General features: G+C 42.1%; 1 protein-coding gene across 2 annotated transcripts; it reads right to left on the bottom strand.

Annotated features, from left to right (window-relative positions):
• Positions 1-3,251: 3,251 nt before the first annotated feature.
• Positions 3,252-18,459, bottom strand: LOC138202032 (carnitine O-palmitoyltransferase 1, liver isoform-like). Of its 2 annotated transcripts, none has more exons than XM_069155693.1 (19): positions 18,329-18,459; positions 14,905-15,081; positions 14,552-14,691; positions 13,525-13,696; positions 13,050-13,151; positions 12,570-12,707; positions 12,300-12,377; positions 11,247-11,354; positions 10,576-10,663; positions 8,823-9,018; positions 8,536-8,724; positions 8,297-8,402; positions 8,094-8,210; positions 7,185-7,349; positions 6,635-6,763; positions 6,223-6,378; positions 5,970-6,083; positions 5,564-5,656; positions 3,252-4,624 (listed from the first exon to the last, which is right to left on the bottom strand). In XM_069155693.1, the coding sequence occupies exons 2-19, from the start codon at positions 15,043-15,045 to the stop codon at positions 4,499-4,501; spliced, it is 2,358 nt and encodes a 785-aa protein (XP_069011794.1). In that variant the 5' UTR covers positions 15,046-15,081; positions 18,329-18,459; the 3' UTR covers positions 3,252-4,498. The 2 variants fall into 2 exon arrangements, with proteins under 2 accessions (XP_069011794.1, XP_069011795.1); XM_069155694.1 differs by lacking the exon at positions 10,576-10,663 and adding an exon at positions 9,951-10,035 and having other exon boundaries at positions 18,329-18,457.
• Positions 18,460-19,027: the final 568 nt, after the last annotated feature.

The raw sequence follows: 19,027 nt of genomic DNA, 5'->3' as shown, positions 1-19,027 counted from the left end.
TTATTATTTTTTTTTAGCCCCGGATCTCAAAAGTATGAGCGCGTGAATCTGAATAAACAAGGGTCATGGACAAAAAGGCAGATGAAGGATTGAGAAGAGGACTCCGCTGCATCGCTTCACTGGTGGCTAAACCGACTAACGGAGTCATAGCCGGCAATGACTGATGGACAAGAGAGGCGAAGGCCACTGAGAGTGACTTGCCATGTTTAATTCCAGGGCCGTATTACACCTTCATCAACCCCCGTCCCCCTGTCCCCCCCCCCCCCCACCCACTGACCCACTGGAGGGTCCAGGGATCAAACACATTGTGTTATTTATTATTAAACAGTTTGGATGAAGGAGGGCTCACAGAAAGGTATGGGTAAAATCCCAAAGTTAGGAAAGATGCACAATACTTTTAAGCCGAGAAAACATGGCATGCATATATATATAATATATATATAGTTCACCCAATATTAGCATATTTGAGTAACAGAAACGAGTCGATGCTAAATCCAGTGAATCTGTGACGTTTTTTGATCGCTGAACGATGACCATGTTTAGACTTCAGCTTCAATCATTTTAAAGGATCTTTGGTTTAATCATTTATTTATTTACTATTATTTGAATGTTAAAAGTGTTATCAACTCGGTTTTTTTTTTTTGACCACTTGCAATCAACACATTACCACGTTTTAAACTATTTCAGAGAATTCAGGTCAGCAAATGAACAGAATGAGCTGAAAGACGAAGATTTGGGGATAATTCTCTTTGGGCTCATCACCACGACAGACCAGCTTCACATTACTCCTAGTCCTGGTTATGAAAACAGACAACAGCTGCATTAAACAAACTAATCAGAGCTTTTCACTGCCTGTATATTATTCTTGTTGTTTTTTTTTAGATTTGCCTTTTATAATGTTTGCGCTCCATAAAGAATCCCGCGCAATCAAACCCGGTCGTGTGCAGGCTCCTTGGAAATTGTACATAATTATTGCACCACTATAAACTTAAAAAGGCAGAAGGTCAGATTTATCAAATATCACAGGAGGGACAGAAGGGAAGTCAAAGAACGTACCTGGACAGCAAAAGATGCCAACTGCTGATGACTAGAAGAGGAGTAACAACTGGAGGGCTAAAAAAAATACAGCTTTATATACGGGGGGTCCTCTGGGGTGACAAGGAGGCGCGCGTGCGTGTGTGTGTGTGTGTGGACTTGTATTACTCATGCTGTGGGGACATAAATACCACCTTCCTTTTAGGGACAAATAAAAAGTCCTCATAATATTAAGTGTTAGATTTCTGTAAGAAAATCTGGGTTGAAGTTAGTTGAGGGTTTGAAAAGTAGTACTGATGGTTGTGTGTGTGTGTGTGTGTGTGTGTGTGTGTGTGTGTGTGTGTGTGTGTGTGTGGACGTGTAGTTGGATTTTAGACCTCGAGGACATTTTTGGTTGCTTGTCCCGTTGAGAGAAACCTCTGTAGAACAGTTTGATGGTCAAGACTTTAGAATTCAGGTTATCATGATTTAGGTTCGGTAAGACATTTAGATGTGAGGGTGAAGGACCGCGGGATGTGTCGTTGTCTGTGCGGCGTGATTCAGAAAAAAGAAGGACGGCGACTGCACGTGGGATTCGGGGGGGCTTTCGGGGACGCAAGCCGAAGTCCGACCGGCGGGACAATGAGCGGAGGGTTTGTCGCTGACCTCACTGCTGAAATAAGAGACAGAAGGACAGGTGGCAGGAGCTCAGAGGGACAGAGAAAAGGACGGCAGAGCAAAAAAAGGAGACCATTTCTGTCGGCGGACAGAGGACCAAAATGGACAGAATCATCAGAACATGGCCGGAGTCGCTGGTTACAAACTGTGCGGTCCCGTTTTTTTTTCGTTTTTTATCAAAGGGTCAGTAGAGCTGAATCTCGAACACTGAAGGCGATTCAGGAGTTTGTTCCTCTATTTCCCACCGACCCGTCAACCACGACTGACCGTGTCATTTCCCGGTTTCCCACGGTGTGAACAGATACATGGCGGCTGTTCACACCGCGGCAACAGATCCTTGAACAAAGTGGAAAAAAAAACAACAACAACAACATCAACGTAAAGACATAAAAAAAACCTAAATAAATGCCGACACAATTCCCATAAAAGACGAATGCAAAAGTTCTTTGGAAACGACCAAAACCAAACACGTGGAAGGAGAGTCGGGACCGTTTTGCTGCCGTGCTTTATCCGTCAGGAGGAAACATCTGTGCGTCAGGTTCGACGGATTTCAAACGAGTTACTTAATTGGAGCGAAGCGGAGACGATCCGCGGGTGCGCGCGCACGCTCGAACGCGACGTCACGGCGACGCCGAGGACGCCCAGGTCACGTTCACGCTAACGCAGCCTTTGTGGGGAAAATATAAAGTGCCGCGTTTGGAATTTATAAAATCAAACGTGTTTTGGGTTTTTAATTATTATTATTATTTTTTAATGTCTTAATAAACGGCACGATCCGTGAACAGCGGGCCGTCGGTGTGCTCGGGCTGCACTGGTTTGTTCAGGGACGAGCGGAAACGGTCAGACCTTTCGGAGACTCGCACCGCCGCCAGCTGAATGATGACGGGGAGTCTGTGCGACGCCCCCAAACCGTCCTCCGAGGTTTCGACAGAGATTGCGTTTACTCGTTTCCGTTTGACCGCACGTTTGGTTATAACGTCTGTTTTTGTTTTGTTTGCGTTGAAGGAGATGCATTTGTCTTCGCTTGCAAAGATGCATTTAAAAATCCATATTTTCTCAGGTGTGAGGAAAAGTTGCTTCCAGATAAATTGCCCGAGGGGGCTCGCTAGAGTGAGATTAGTTAAAGCTGAAGACTTCCAAGTTAAAAAAAAAAAGAAGAAAAAAAAAAAAAGAAGAACCCCTGGAAATGAAATGTAAAATAAAAAATTAGCGCATGTATGTAACCTGCTTTTTTTTTTATTATTATTATTTATCTCCGCTTACGACTCGAGGCTTAAAGCTACATTGGCACCTACGAGCACAACAAGCCTGCCAGTTGCATTTTAGGTAAAAAAAAAAAAATTAATTAAAAATAAATAAAATGGAAATACAAGTAGACCAACTCTGGAGCAATACGTTGATGGGAGTACTCTTTTAAGTCAACAAACAGAAACGAGCTCGTTTTTTTTCTTTAAGAATGTCTTTATGTTCTCTTGTAATATTGCATTAAAAAGGCTCACAATAGCAATATAATGAGACAAGCTGAAGGAGTGAAAATAAAGGCAGTAGTCAGTGGAGAATAACAAGAATCTGTGTCACTTGTTTCACACTTTAACATCTAATCCACATCTGACCTGCAGCGCTGCTTGAGACGCAATACTCACAAATGATGCTCATATACATATATCTATACATAGATATATGTATATATATATCTATATCTATATCTATAGATAGATATAGATATATATCTATATATAGATTGCATTGTTACGGTGCTTGTGTCAAAACAGTGCTCAAAATAAAAAATAATACAAAACAGATTTATGGCAGTGAAGTAACCCGAGCTCATGAAAGTAAAGTTGGTCAGTTTGAAATGCCTACTGACCAATGAAATAAAACTGACCAACAATAACTATATAGTTTGAATACGTTTGGAAACTCCAAATGAAAGTTTCCTGGGTGAGTTGGCACTGAATATAACGCCTATCGAACAGCAATGACTTCAATAGAGTCATGTCATTTCACTACATGTATAAAGAGACTGGCACTCTCAGCATTACAATCATGTATGGAAAAAAAAAAAAAAGAAGAAGCAGATTTATACATATTGAGTAAACACTGAGAAGTCGCTGACTTCCAAGATTTGTCAAATACCTGGTGTCACTGTAATGGCAATGTTGCATTCAGATGGGAGAATTATGAAACCACCTCAACATGCAGGACGCATGTCGTCTTCTCCATGGTTACGCGCCAACAATCACGGTGCATCACAAGCTCACCAAGAGAAAGTTACTGGTACACAGAGTGGCGTACGTAGTGTCAAAATATACCGCACTTGAATTTGTCGTAGTTTTTCCCTGCAGTAACGTGCCGATAGGGTTTCTACCCTGAACGTCAAGTGGTGCGACGCACACTGGCCTTTCTAAAATAACCAAACATCATTATAGAGACTTTTTTTTTTTTTTTTCATTGAAAGGCTCTGGATACAATTTTTTTTAATTTTTTTTTTTTTTTATAAATAGTTTGACTATAAACTAAACCAATACACCATACCGCACTTATCATTTTGTGGACCTTTTCTCTCTCCACACTCCCACTACACAGCTAATATATAGACAAATATAGATGCATATCAGTACAAAAAAACAGAAAATCGCCTCAGTTGTCATCGGTGTTCCCGTGGAGCCGTCTCTTGAATATCATGTGCATGGCTGTAAAATTCTCCCACTGCATGAGGAACAAACACCGGCCCTTCCTCACCTCTTACGGTAACATCTAGATTTGTACAACTTCCCTTCTGCATCCTCTTCCTCTCAACGCGTATTTACTGGTCCTTCTTAACCTCGGGTCGACTCTCTTCTGTTTTGGTGGGCTCTTTTTGGTTGGGGCCCAGCAGCTGTATGAGATCATGCAGGGCTTTTCTGATCTGAGCGCCAAACTTATGGGCACCCTTTAAGAGAGACAGAGAATAAAAAAAAAAAAAAAAAATTTTTTTTTTTACATTTCTTGCAACAACCACAAAAAAAAAAGAAAGAAAGAAAAAAAAAAGGCACCAGTCAGCTACTCAACTGCTGACGTTGGCTCCTTTTCTACATTGGAAAGTTCTGTCATTTAACCTTTGACTGTTTCTCGGACCTCGTAGCCATTTTACAATTTCACTTGTTTAAAAATCAACATCTGATGAGTCCAAATCCAAATGCATCAGGCGAATGTTAGTAACATGCCATGTTGGAGGTCACATCATACGTTGCTGAGCACAGATGGATTTCATTCCTAAAATATCTTAATGAGTAACAAAAAAACAAATATCTTTGTAATGTGATGCGTCTATAGATTAACTGTTATCTGTCATAGAATTATGTTAAAATAAAAGATTTTGGGCTTCGGCTGGTTGGGAGTGCAAACCACCAGGTGGAGCCTGAACGATGTTATAGGTCCCACAGTTGAGTTCAGTTCAGTCACTTCTCTAAATAGCAGAGATAAAGTTCAGCTACCTTTATTACCACAAGGGGAAGAAAAGAAAAAGCTCAGCTAAAAACAAAACTGCATTGATTGTTGTTGATATAATTAGATTTTCTTAAACGCTAGTGTGCTGATATCTGTATCAGCATCAAGAAATACCTGCTCAGTAAATCACCTTCAGAGGCATGTTTTTTTTTTTTTTTTTTTAAATGACACTACCCTTGTCTTCCACTAAAAAACAAACTACAGGAGTCATTACTATTGTACTGTAGAACGCATCTGGACATTACTGGAAAAAAACACGCATCTTGTTCATTGTTTCTGTGAATGGACTGTGGCCAAAAGTAGTAACACAGCATAAGAATATAGAGTACATTTTGTCCACTTTCTTAAAACAGCGTAGAATAACTACTTTCATAAAACTCACCGTGTCTGGACATGAGTGTTTGCACGAGATGTGGAAGTTAATCATGCTATCTCCCAAAATGTAGTAGGAAACCCCATAACCGTCGTCAGCCACCTGAAAGAGACACAATATTTATAGCATTGGATGGCTGATGAATATCACAAGAATCTGCTCTGCATGTGGAAGAAATACTTCAAAACAAATGCACCAATATTTTTACAGTGTCAAGACTGTAAAAAAAGAAAAAAAAGTACTGGGTATACAGTCATTACTATGGGAGGTTTCTGACCATGTAAAAAAAAAAGCTGTATAGAATAAAAGAAAAATGCAATTAAATAGACAAAGCTTGCAAAAGTGTCATCTACGATGTACAAATGTAAATTCATTTCTAGTTTAGCGATAAATTAAACCCTTCAGAGATACTGACTGGTCCAAAGCCCCCTCCACAGGAGATGTACTCTGGGTGGTTGACCATGTCAAACAGCTCCACCTGCTGGACTGGAGTCTGACTTGTGGAAAGCCTCCACGGATCAGCCAGCACCTGGAACAACCAGGAAAAGAAAATTTAAAAAAAAAACATAAAAAAAAAAATCACACGAGTTTGTTAAGGTCTCTAAATAAATACTCCTACTGAACTGAATATTTCAATATGAATAAAGTGACAAAGACAAGAAACAAACCTCCTTCAAGAAAGGAGACTCCACTCCGAGGTATTTGGACACCACGTAGAGGCAAAAGAGGTGTCTGTCGATGCCGTCTCCGGTCATAGCCATGCGGTACAGCTGCTGGTGCTTTTCTGATGCTGCGCGGAACATGCGCCTGCACACATCTGCTGCCTGGTGGAGAATGGCGAGAATGGCATGAGTGGCACGAGTGGCATGAATGCTTGGCGCAGCGCGCATTAAAAATAGACACCGTGTGATTTATCAGAGGAAAACAGCAATTATGCTGTCCAGACATCATTGTTTTTGTTATGCGGATGTAATCCTGTAATCACCCTCTTTTGAGTTCCTAATCTGTATCCCACCATAAATGTCCTCAGACACGGCACACAAAAGGATGAAAACCAAGACACAGTTTCCATGTTCTCACCTCTCCACCCTCCAGCGCTCGGACGAAGGCACTGCTCTCATTGGTGCAGGAGCGAACAGTCTCGGTCCTGGCCTCCCTGAACAGACGGGTCATGGAGGCCTCGTACGTCAAACAGAATGTTTTCCGATCCTAATATGCAAAAAAAACAAACACAAAAACAAAAAAAGTCTATGCGACAGAGTTTATTGAACAAATGTCCAAATTTAATACCTTCACATTTGTCTGGCTGTATGCTACATATTTGATTTGAATTTTAACAACTGAAGTTAAAGAGCTGTTTTTTTTCGGGCGGGGGGGGGTGTTTCCACATTGGTTGAACTGTGCTGAAATTGTAGCCGTTTAAATGTTGTCCCCAAAACTGATTAAAAAGGGGTAAGATACAGCTCCGCTGTTCAAACACTTTGCACGTACACTCCTTCATACCAAAGCTCACCGATTCGTCTCCGAGCCGATGTGCTGGAGTCGAGAGCAAAAATAACAGACGGGCTTCGCTTACACGAATCTGCAAGTGACTGTATACACACGTGTTCTACGTCAGCGAGAGGCTCACCCTGTAGTACGCCAACTGAAGAGCCATCTGAATGAAGGCATCCGGGCTGACTCGACACTTCTTCACCTTCCCTTTGCCGAAGTCTCGGAAGGAGAAAACGTGGAAGTCCACGTCGTCAGCGAGGGCCTGGGCCACTGCCAGAGACTCAGAGATCTGCTCCTCACACTGAGACAGACGAGTCCAGACAGCACACGTCAGCACGACCGAGACACCTACGGTTTAACCACTGAACCCTGCTTTAAAAACACAAGAGCTACACTTGTGTACCGTCTCGGATAACGAGTCACCTTTTAACATGCAGTTTTACACGTTACATGAACATTAAGTATATATTATCGAGCTGGACTTGTTTTTTTTTTGTTTTTTTTTATGTCCATGTGGTCGACAGCCTGTCACCGAACTAATCTTTGCACGATACATGGTGGTGAGCATACAACTGAAACTTTAACCGAATGTGCATTCGCCAAATTAATGATTTCTATATGGATATATAAAATGCTGATATCACTGTGAGGTTGCCAGGCAACTAGCAAAGACAGGAATTTGCTGCTCCTGGCAAAGAAACCGTTAACTCGCTGTAAAACCAAAACATGTCGTTCTGACATTTTGGTTTGAGCACAGAATAATCAGCTTACGATGTAGTAAATTTAATTTAGCACTACTTATTGACTTTTACACCGAGTTCCTAGATTTGTCACTTTGTAAATAAATCCTCTGAACCATTTCTGGTTAGATGACGACAAAATGACTTTGCACAGAGTCGGAAAATGTTGTAGCAAGTATAATCTGCATCACACTCGAAATGAATAACGAAGCGTGTAGCTTTGCCTCGTGTTCACGACGACAGCCTGCGTTGTTTAGCTGAAGGAATAAAAACAATGAATGGAAATGTCTCCATGACAAACTGACTTCTGGAGGGATTTCCCAATTCAGCTTCTGCGGCCGCGACAGGGATGAATCCACTTCTCCTTTGCAGTGACCCTCTGCATTGTAACCGAGCTGGAAACTGTCAGTGGCCAGGGTGTACTGGAAACACACAACGTTAGAAGTCATGGTTTCTTCTCAGGAGGAAGGGGACAACACCGCGCAAACTATTCTTTCATGCTCTTTACCTCCCATAAGTGCGCCAAAACTGGCGCATCAGCCCACGAGTGCTCTGCGTTTATGCCATTCTTTCCGTTCTTGTAGTAAACTACTGTAAAAGACTTGTCAAACCACCTGCACGAACACAAAGACAATAGAGGGACACGGTTGGGAAATTTCCGACATTTTAGCAGCTAAACAAAACAAAAATAAACTCCTTAGCTGATTGCATGTTTAAAAGACAGCGATCAGTGGAGTGTAAAATTACCTGTCGTAACATTTCCCGTGCAACAAGGACTTGGCATAGCGATCTAAACTAGTGTGTGGGTCATCTCCCATCATGCCCTGCTCATCATCATCCAGCGTCACAAAGAAGGCGGCCTTCTCGATGCAGTCCAGAGAACGTTTATTGACCCCACTGCTGAAATACTTCGTCCTGGCGTTGGCCCATGGAATTCTGGGAAATATTTGAGAAGTAAAGGATGACGTTGCATTGATGATGCGGTGTGCCGTTTGATCCATTTCACTGGAACATTAGCGGCTTCTCAAACTGACCTGTCTCCAGCAGTCAGGGCCCCGAGATTGGCCTCTCCTTTGGAAGGAGCTGCAGGGTCGTCGAGGATCCTCTGAACCTGGAATTCAATCTCCCTCGGAGACAGGAGTCGGCCGGCCTGGTACACCCACAGACGAAAGTAGCGACCTCTGTGGTATACCACTATGTAGTCGCTGTCCTGCCAGTGCTGCACAGTGTCTTCAGACACAAAAGAAACAGGGGTGAGGGGAGAGTGTCAATATTCCACCAATTGAGTCAAAGGCATGAATTTGGTGTACAATTTAGAGAAGATAATGAAGGGCAATCTGAGAAAACAGCTGTTGACGGGGTGATATAAGAAAGATCAGGTCATGGAAACACAAATACATCAGGTGATGCACTTAACTCAGGGATTCAGGTGTGCCTTTTGTTCAAGGTTTAATGAAAGGCAAAGCATTTCATCTGTCCGACTGGCGTAGTTTTTTCTCACATTCATATTAATCATTTTTAGCACTATGTTGATTTTTTTTTTTTTTTTTTTAAATGTGCCCTTGATTCAGTTTTGTTTGGGATGCCAGCATACAACAACTTGATTTGCAACATACTTTGATAAAATTACATAATAAATACAGAGATAAATATTTGAAATAAATGTTTCTTTTTCAAATATAACCCTGGAACAGCTTGTGAACAGAGTTGTTTGTGTGAAAACAGGGACCTTCTTTTGTTACGGTCCACTGGACAAAGGGAAACACATAACAATGCCGACCACAGTAAGATGCAAGAGATACTTTCACAACATCCCTGACACACACCCTCTTTAACGATTCAGGATCTGTTGCCAGTATAAAAAGAACAAATGTTATGTTTGTTGCCTGGTGCATCTGACCCCACAAAATACCACAAAGCTGAATATGTATCGCCTCATCCATATGCAAATAGTTAGCACACTTGACTTTTCTAAATTTAGATGAACTGTACTGTAAAAATGATCGTCCTAGATTTAGACACAGACAAGAGAAGGCCTACTGTAATTAACAAATAAGAGAAATAAAGACACATGCTTGAGTTAAGATCAGTTCTTACATTGGTTTGGCATTTAGAGATCTAAAACTAGAAATGGGCTCGTTGTGTAAAAACATAAACACTACCTGTTAGCGTTCCCGGGATTCGACACGTGTCAAACATTCGCTCAAATTGATAGGAACAGCAGGGAACTGCAGACCTCAACAACCACTGAACGGGATAGAGAAAGATGGGCCAGTACGCAAACAAAATACAGAAAACAGAGAGAGGAAACAAAATAGGATGGTAGAAAATAAATAAGGAAGTGTTGGGATGAAGTAGAGAAGGGAGAAGGGAAGAGAAGAAAAAAAAAAAAAGATGAGAAAACAAAATGTGTGGGCAGAAGAAAACAGATATTAGTTATAGACAGAGCTTTTCCAGAAACCTAGACAGTCCTGAGATGCGTCCAGAAGGTAAGGTGAGAGGGAGCGAGGGAGAGACGAGGGATGACAGGACGAGCTGTACAGCAGACACATTGTGACTCAGTGAATCACAGACGCCTTTCCTTGAACCACACACGGTCTTTCACACAATTTTCTTTTCCGCGCTTAAACTCTGGAGGGTTCAGACACCTTCAGTACGCCTCACCATCGCTGCAGGAGCGGAGTATTAGCAACTGTGAAGTCAGAAACCGGCTGTCTATGCTCAGACGTGATCGTGGATCAGACATCAGCGGTGTGTCTACGTGGGTGTACAAGTCAATCTCTTTACCGGTCTCCTCTCCAGGAGTGCGTGTGGTGTTGAATATCCTCTCACACTGAGCTGCACACAGAGGAATGACAGTGCCTGGTATACGACTCTGGGAAACGGAGAGGAGAAGGTGAAGATGAGGGGGAATAGGGGGAAGAACAGAAGAGAGCGGTGGAAGACATGTTGAACCGAGCAAAAAGAGGGTTGTTGTTTTTTTGTTTTTTAAGGGAGAGAGAGAGAGAGAGAGAGAGAGAGAGAGAGAGGAGAAGAGGAAAGTAAATAAAAGAGAAATGAAACAAGCAAAGGAAAGATTGAAAAGAGAACAAAAGGGAGGGGTGAGAGATGTGCATGGTATGAGAACACAAGGGAAATGTCTTTACACAAACATGAATACTAAAATGAAAGGAGATGCACATGCTTTGTACCATCAACAGTCAAGACACACAAACACTGATGGATGGACGTTCCTCACACAGTCCAAACAGCCACAACACATACTGATGGCTTCATACATCCGTTGTAATATATAAATTATTTACCAACGATAAAATATACTGTAGTTCTACAAATAAACATCCCAATGTCTGAACATATGAGATATCTGATTAACAGGTCATCTGCTGCCATGGCAAAGAGACGTGAACGTCTTCATGTTCATGGAGCAGCAGGAGCTGCCTGGTGGTTTAACTCACAGGTTTAATCTCCTCTTTGTTGAGTTTACGGCGGTAGAGGAAGAATGCATGGATGCTGTTTCCTGCCCTGGCAGCCTGGATAGGTGTTGGAGTCACATATAAGAAGTCCTGAAGAGAGAGCCAACAGATGCAGGAAGTCAGGAGGTGTGTACACATAAAGAGATTATCATCCAAACAAAATGGTCCCTGAATACAAGTGGGATTAAAAGGCACAGGTTTAAATCTTTTGGAGAGGTTTACACGAGCGACACTGATCTCCAACTGATCCCTTGCTACTATGCCCTGATCAATATACAGATACATGTATCATGCCCAAGGTCACATATGACATACTGTTTCTGCTACATTATGCCCTAGAAAATGTGGCATTGCTAGTTTGTCATGGCGGGGGGCTAAAATTTATATTTTAACAATGTGTCCCTTTAGTTCCCAACAGTTGCCGAAAAGCAGAAAATCCAGGTTAAAAGTTATGTCCGAAATGTTACATGTATGAGTGGAGCTGTATGAATAGAGTGTAGAGAAATTAAACTGAATGTGACAAAGAGTAGCTGTCCTAGCCTTAACAAAACAAAAAACAAAGTCCCAATACAATTGGAAGTAATACATGGACCAGCAAGCAAGTCAAATAAGAGTCAGAATAAGTCAACCATTTTAAAACATCAAATATACAGAACACACAGCTGCAGATAAAACCTTAAAAGCAGAATAAAACAACCACATTAAACTATCAATGTTAAAGTAATGTTAAAACGACCAGCAACAGTGGCATACAAATGCATGGAGAGCAAAAGAGAGAGTAGAGGAGAGGTGAATCATGGGAGCTCTCCACCAGCAACAAACAGCAACATATACTTATATCCGCTATCATTCCCTCCCATGACAAACAAACAGCCACAAATCCTTAAATACCTCAAAAGCCATATAAATACAACATATTCAAATTGTAAGGTAGGTGTGTACATGCCCAACATGTCAACTATTACTCAATCCAAAATGAGAACTACACCCTCGTAGAACAGAAATAATAAAAAAAAAACAAAGAGATTTTCCTACCATGCCATAGTAGTTACTGTTGACCATGATGGGGCTTCGTCCCCGTAGGTAGACGTACTCCTCCCACCAATCACTGACCTAAAACACACACAAAGGCTAGTTGAGGAAGCTATTATCGCAGCCAAGTGGCAGTCACAAAGGTTGCATATTCAGACAGGATGAATAATTGAAACCCACAAGACTTTGCACAGATATACATTGTTAATGGCATTTTATATTTCCTTTGGACATTTAAGTGGCCGAACAAGAGCATTGTGGACCACCACTTACGTAGTTTGCGGCCCAGAGAGCTTTGAGTTTGAGGTACCACTGCAGGCGGTTGCCGAGGCTGCTCTCAAAGTCTGCAGCCAGCTTGGTCATGCGTTCATACTCCGCGTCATTCATCAGTGGGCGTACCGATTCCAAGTACTAAACAAAAGAGATTAAGCAACAAAAACAAACAAACAAACAGATATAAATATAAATAATTAACAAAAACTGACACCCACGGGGGGGCGAGGAGAACAAGTCTTCCACCGTCACAACAACATCGAATTCTGTTGATGTAACACCAAATCTCTTTTTCTATTCCACCGCCTCTCTTCTGTTAAATACATCTCAATTTAGAATGACAGCGGGCTGGCGTTCTTACAAGATTCTCCACTAGCCAGAAAGAAAACTTCAGACAACAAATGATAAATGTGACAACAGATCTATCTGTTTTATGGACAGTGATCGGTGCGTTGTCATTTGCTTCGTGTGACATCTCACCCTCTTGACGGTGTCCTTGATTGCGGGAACAGGGAGGTTTGGCAACGAACCCTGGTAGCTGTAGAGCAGCGGCTTTCTGCCAGAAAAGATTCGCACCAGCGCCTGATATAGACACGCAAGCATATACACACTTAAATATTAGTCAACGTGGTGAAAATCAAAATCAGCTTCTTTTTTTTCTTTCTTACGTGGTTAAAAGGATGTTTTCTTACAAGTACAAAACAGAGGTTTTTTTGCAGCCTAAAACGTGAAAGTGTTTCCACATGCGAGGACCCGTGAACTAAAAAAAAAAAAAAAAAAAAAAAAAAACATTAAACTGTAAATGAAAAATATGAGTTTTAGATTATCCTGCATAAAACAAAACCAGCAAATAAACATGTCAGTGACGCCTGGAAGAGATTGGCAGAACTAAGGGGCGGTAGAAGATGTGGTGACTTTACAGTGGTGAATGTAAAAGGGGAGAAAAGGCACTGACCACCCAGACTTTGGTGGTGGTGGACATCTTGCCGTGCTGCTCAAACATCCAGCGGTGGTAAGAGAGCAGCTGCTTGAGACACAGGCGCATGGTGAAGATGAGCAGGAGCCATAGCATGGTGCTGAAGAGCACTGCTGACACCACTGTCTGGCACTGCGTACTCATTGACTGGCTGGAAACGGTGGAGACAAACAGTGAGCAGAATAACCGGCTACAAAATAAACAACAAGTGAAGAGGATCGGGATGAGGAGCAAAACACAGCACAACAGACTGAGATGTTGCAGTGAAAGAAGCGAGAGCTTTCATATTTAAATACAAAAGCCAGCTATTACATAATGACAATATAAAATACCACCAAAAAAAACAAAAAAACTCCCAAATCAGTTCTGTGGTAAATATCCACTCTATAGTGAACACAAAATCTGGTGTTTATAAAGACAAAAGCAGGAGAGGGCAACGAGAGATAAAAACGGGTATAACAGAAGAATATTAGGAAGGAATGATGGAGAGGGGGAAGGGATTTTCATACCACACTTAAGAAATCCTATATATTCCGTATACTGGAGGTTTTAAGAATAAAATACAATTTATTAATTATAAAATAACGCACTTCACTGTGCAACATGAGATCAATGCCTGTTGCGAATGCTGGTACTAGCATGCAAAATGTGTTCACCAAAAAAATGGCTTTAGAAGGACTGAACAAGGCTATTATGTTTAAAATAAATACTCAAATTATTGTCCTTGGATATTGGTCAAAGTGGGTGACCTGTGTGTAAACATTAATGGAATATACTCAAATTTGATATTTTTTGATCAATTTGCAGGATTGATACACTTTGTTCATGCTTGTGAGATCTATGATTTACTTTTGTTTACCTAAATGTTGTCGGATATTTAGTCCCATAACATGACACCGATCCTCTGTGACACAATGTACTAAAGGGAACAGGGGTGCCTCTGTGGAGGTGTCTGGTGAACCAACCAATCACCTTTAGCATTTCCTGGAGTCATGAGATGTGTTACCTGACTGGCAGGTGCTCCTGTATCTTGGCTATGAGTCCCATGGAGGGGTCAGAGCGAGTGTACATGGTAGCCAGGATTGCTATGACCACAAAAAGCCAGGAGGATGGGCTAGCAGGATACACCCCTGTAATCACACTATTCTGTGAAAGAAGAAGGGATCAATGTAAATGTTATACTTCCCGTTTACAATTAGTACACAGACATGGCGTCCGGGTCGGGTTGCCAGTGCCAACATACGGAGATAATGAAAAGCTGTGCTAACAAGGACACAGAAGAACACTGTGAGCACGGCTGGGATTATTACAGAGGGTTTGTGGACACTCACTAAGCATAAACAAACACAGCGGAGATACCTTGAGTCTGATGATGCGCTTCTTCCAGGAACGCACGCCGGAGAGGTAGATCTCAGTGAAGGCCTGGTGGGACAGCTGCAGATCAATGCCCTCTGGGGTGACCGTGAACTGGAAGGCCACCGCCTGGTGGGCTTCTGCCATGATTACTGTGCACGATGAAAGGACCGGAAGTGGAGACTGAGCCAAAAAAAAAAGAAAAAAAGAAAGAGGAACGTTTTGGGTTTTTTTTCAAATGAGAATTTAAAGAGTCAGCCAACAACCTGAAGACAAGAAGGAACTGAGTGTCCAACACTAAAGCCACACCTAACATGCAAGAGTTCACAGGGCAAAACTACTGACCTCAGGTGCATCCTTAAGTGACACAGGAAACAAGCCTGTTTAAATATCTGCAGTGGGCTTTAAGGCAATATAAACATGGAGGATGTGGACCTAATAAAAGTCTTAAATTTACAGACACTGAACAGCATTATTTTTTGTAATAACAAATCAAATTATCTGCCAGACAACAAAGATACATCTTCGCTGGGCCGCTACTGTAAGAGTGTTACTCTGACACCAAGAGCACTCTTTCACTGTTGTGCTGTAAAGAAAGTCCTGCCTGAATTTGTGGTTGGATGCACACTTGTATTGACCTGGACGATGACGTTCTGGTACTCGGGGGCAGATTATAACGAGGGGGAGGAACATCTAAACAGCCGCTTTCCATACCATGAGTTGACCTACTTAATAACAGGCCACAGAGAACCGCGTGCAAGTCGTCAACAAGAAAAACAAAAACAAAGAGACATGCAAACAATGTAAACGGCTAACAGCAAACATCCCCCTGTGCTTCGTGAAATTTGATCACATTTCTTATGTGCGACTCCACTGCAGCAGCTGATGGAAAACTGAGCCCTGAACGTGGAAGCGCATGCTGTGGAGGGACGTGCAGATGATTCATCAAACTGGAGGGTGAATTGGGAAATGTGCGTGTGCATGCCTGGCAAATCACATCCATCTTATGCATAAGCGTATTTAATAAAAGCTCCAAAAGAGACACTATTCATGACTCCTTTCAAATGCAAAGTCAGCTTGAAATTGATAGAGTTTGATGGGAAACGTTGACTGGCTGCTGATGTTATCGGGTATCTTTGTTTAAGGCAATTACTGAATCTCTTCACAAAGAGAATTGATTTCCCTCCACAAAATAGGCTATGGATAATGCCCCGAGGGTTAGTCACTCCGACACTGGACTGCACCCGTGTGGAGGCTACGTCTGCTCCTGGCGTGCGTCTAAAAATGGCAAATTCACAAACAAAACAATTTCCTCTTCGTCCCCAGGTCCCACTGAGGTTCTGATCTTCATGTCAGATCTGGCAGAAACTGTCACAATCGTGCCAAGGACTAGCAGCAGTACATCTTAGCCTCGGTCACTTCCTTTATTTCAGTGCCAACGCAGAAACAACACACCTGCTTAGTTCAGCTCTGACCACATACACTCTTTATGACATGCCGGTCCTCCTAGATTTTATTAGCAGCACCCTTTGACTGGATTACGTTTTTAGAGGGCTTAATCTGTACCGATATCCTAGTAAGCCTTTGCGTCGCTGCGACTTTGATTCCCGGTTCAGTTTGAGTTTGCCTCTGTTGCTGTGTTATAAAAGAACTTCTTGTGATAGATAAGTTTAGTTTCAGTGTATAGCGACAAACAGAAAAAAATATCAATAGGAAGTACATTAAACAACTGGAAAAAATGTGCAAATCTCAAATATGTATCTGTATTTTTGTAGAAATTTAAAATTCTGAGGAAAAAATTAAGAACTTTCCCCAAATGTAGTTTTTGCATGATATGCAAGTGGTTTTAAGCTTATATGAAAAAAAAAAAACATGTGTAAAACGTGAGAGTAGAAAATAAATCGTGTTTGTTTGAGGCCTTTTGATCTCCAAGAACACAACCAGTTTTAGTACAGAGACTGGAGGGTAAAGTAAAGAGTAGAAAGCTATTAGGACATCATATACAAACACAGAATATATTCTCAGGAAGCTCCTCCTGCCTGCCTGACGAGGAATGAGGTAAAGAGGGAAATAAAACTATGTTATAGTATTATGTGCACAACTAGTGACATAAGTAAGGTTGGCTTTAACCTGTGTAGCTGTATTTATGGATGCATGTTTTGTTTTTTTAACTGTTTCTGACTGCTGTCTGCAGCCAAATTGCCCCGTGGAGACATTAAAGCTTCAATCTATGATAACAAAGTAAAAACATCAGGTAGCTTTTTCACTCACTGTTAAAGCAACAACATCACTTCAGGCAAATATAAGAAACAAAACATCTCCCGTGAAACCAGCTTCCAGTTTGGGTTCTGGAGGCAGACGGCCTTTCTGCTTCCAAGATAACATCTTAAAACTTTCCTTTTTGGTGGAGCTTTAAAGTTTATGCCGGCCAAGGTGAACCTGAACCATCCCATAGTTACGCTGCTGTACGCAGAGCTGCTGAAGGACCTCCAATGGTGCATTGAAAACCTCCCATTCTCTCTTTCTTTTAACTTTCCATGCATTTATATGCAATTATATTGCACGCGTCTTCTCTCTCATGCAGTTTGTGCTTCTTCCTCTCTCTGCAGGCATGCCTGGCTCTGGAGCTGCATGTTTCTGATCTGCGTTTATTGTTTCTCCATGCTCATATCTTTTCTCTCCCCTACACCCCAACTGGCCGAGACAGATGGCAGCCCACCTCTTGAGTCTGGTACTGGAGGAGGTTTCTTCCTGTCCACTGTTGCCAAGAGCTTGTTCAAGAGGAAACGTCGGGGTATCTCTCTATAATATTGAAATGTCTCGGCTATATGTTGTGATCTGGCGCCGTGTAACTAAAAACTGAACTGAGTATTTAAAAAGGCAGCTCCCCTTTACAAGTTCAACTAAACAGAGAGCTAAACCTCCTCCGCAAAGCCGGCGGCTTCATTATTTTCCAGTGTTTATGAGGCAGGTCTGGACAGAGCTGTGCATTTTTCCCATTTTTAACAAGCAGAAAACTTGTGACAGGAAGTACCGAGGGAACATAAAGCCACGAACTGTACCACCGACTGTAAGGCAGTTCACAAACAAATCACTGTCAACATGACGCTCCGATTCTTTAATCGTGTCAACACCCCCCCCCCCAAAAAAAAATTAAGAGACCAGCCAGGAACCGGGAAAGGGTGTTATTAAAACAAAAACATTTATAATAATCCCAGTATTGTTCGCTGTAAGGTCACAGCAGGCTTGTTGCCGGACGTTAACGTCCCCAGAAGGTTTGAGCTAGCCGGCTAGCTGCTGCTAGCGCTAACTAGCCGGAGCGCCAATCCGTCGTCAGCGACACGACAAACGGCTCGTTGACGCGTCAAAGCAAAGGACGCGACTGTTTGTTGTCTCCGTTGCAACGCGGTCAAGACGTCTGTTGACATACCTGCTCTTGCGTGCGGGGGGTCGAAATTTCCACACAAAAAAAAAAACCGGGCGAAGCAGGAAGCGACCGTTAACTTCTTCCGTCGCGCGAGCGCCCGGTGTTCGCCGCCGCCGCTGGTGTCGGTGGGCTCGTGGGCTCGTGGGCTGGCCCCTCCCCCTTCTTCTCCTCCCAACCGCGCGCATGGATGAGCTGATGATGCTTTCAAGACTATCGGAAAACTCGCGACCGTTCGGTAAGGAGGAGGAGGAGGAGGAGGTACGGAGCATCTGGTGATAAAAAAACAATAAATTAAAAAAAAAAATCAATGTATCTGACTTAAGTCGTGTACATTTGAGCGTTTAAAGATATGGCGGTGGTGTATTTTGAACGAGTTAATTAACCGATGTGCAGCACAGCTTACACCTTTTCAACAGGAAAAATGTCAATGAAACAAAAACTAAGATTTTGTATTTATCCTATCAATTTCATATTTAGAGTGACAACTATTATTCACAAGAACTATTCTTAACTATTTCCAGGGCGGATTTTTCCTAAGTTCAATTAAAAGAGTTTTCTGGGGCTTTAAACCGCATCATAGTCTTCCTCAGGATGAATGAACTAGCTGCTTCCATGAGATGAGTTCAAGAGCACTGGGGAAAATTCAATTTGACAAAGAAAACAGTGAGGCACGATTGAAAGCTCCAGGAAAAAACTTAATAA

Source organism: Embiotoca jacksoni, unplaced genomic scaffold (genome assembly GCF_022577435.1).
Source record: "Embiotoca jacksoni isolate LCO1_2020_lvr unplaced genomic scaffold, fEmbJac1.0.p SCAF_20, whole genome shotgun sequence".
Lineage (NCBI taxonomy): Eukaryota > Metazoa > Chordata > Actinopteri > Embiotocidae > Embiotoca > Embiotoca jacksoni.
This window is presented reverse-complemented; position numbering and strand designations above follow the sequence as displayed.

Excerpts from the sequence above, each read along its gene's own strand:
- LOC138202032 (XM_069155693.1), bottom strand. The coding sequence starts at position 15,045 with ATGGCAGAAGCCCACCAGGCGGTGGCCTTCCAGTTCACGGTCACCCCA. Across the intron at positions 8,211-8,296 it reads TTTTGGCGCACTTATGGGAG|TACACCCTGGCCACTGACAG; the intron begins GTAAAGAGCATG and ends GTGTGTTTCCAG. Across the intron at positions 5,657-5,969 it reads GTGGAGGGGGCTTTGGACCA|GTGGCTGACGACGGTTATGG; the intron begins GTCAGTATCTCT and ends TGTCTCTTTCAG.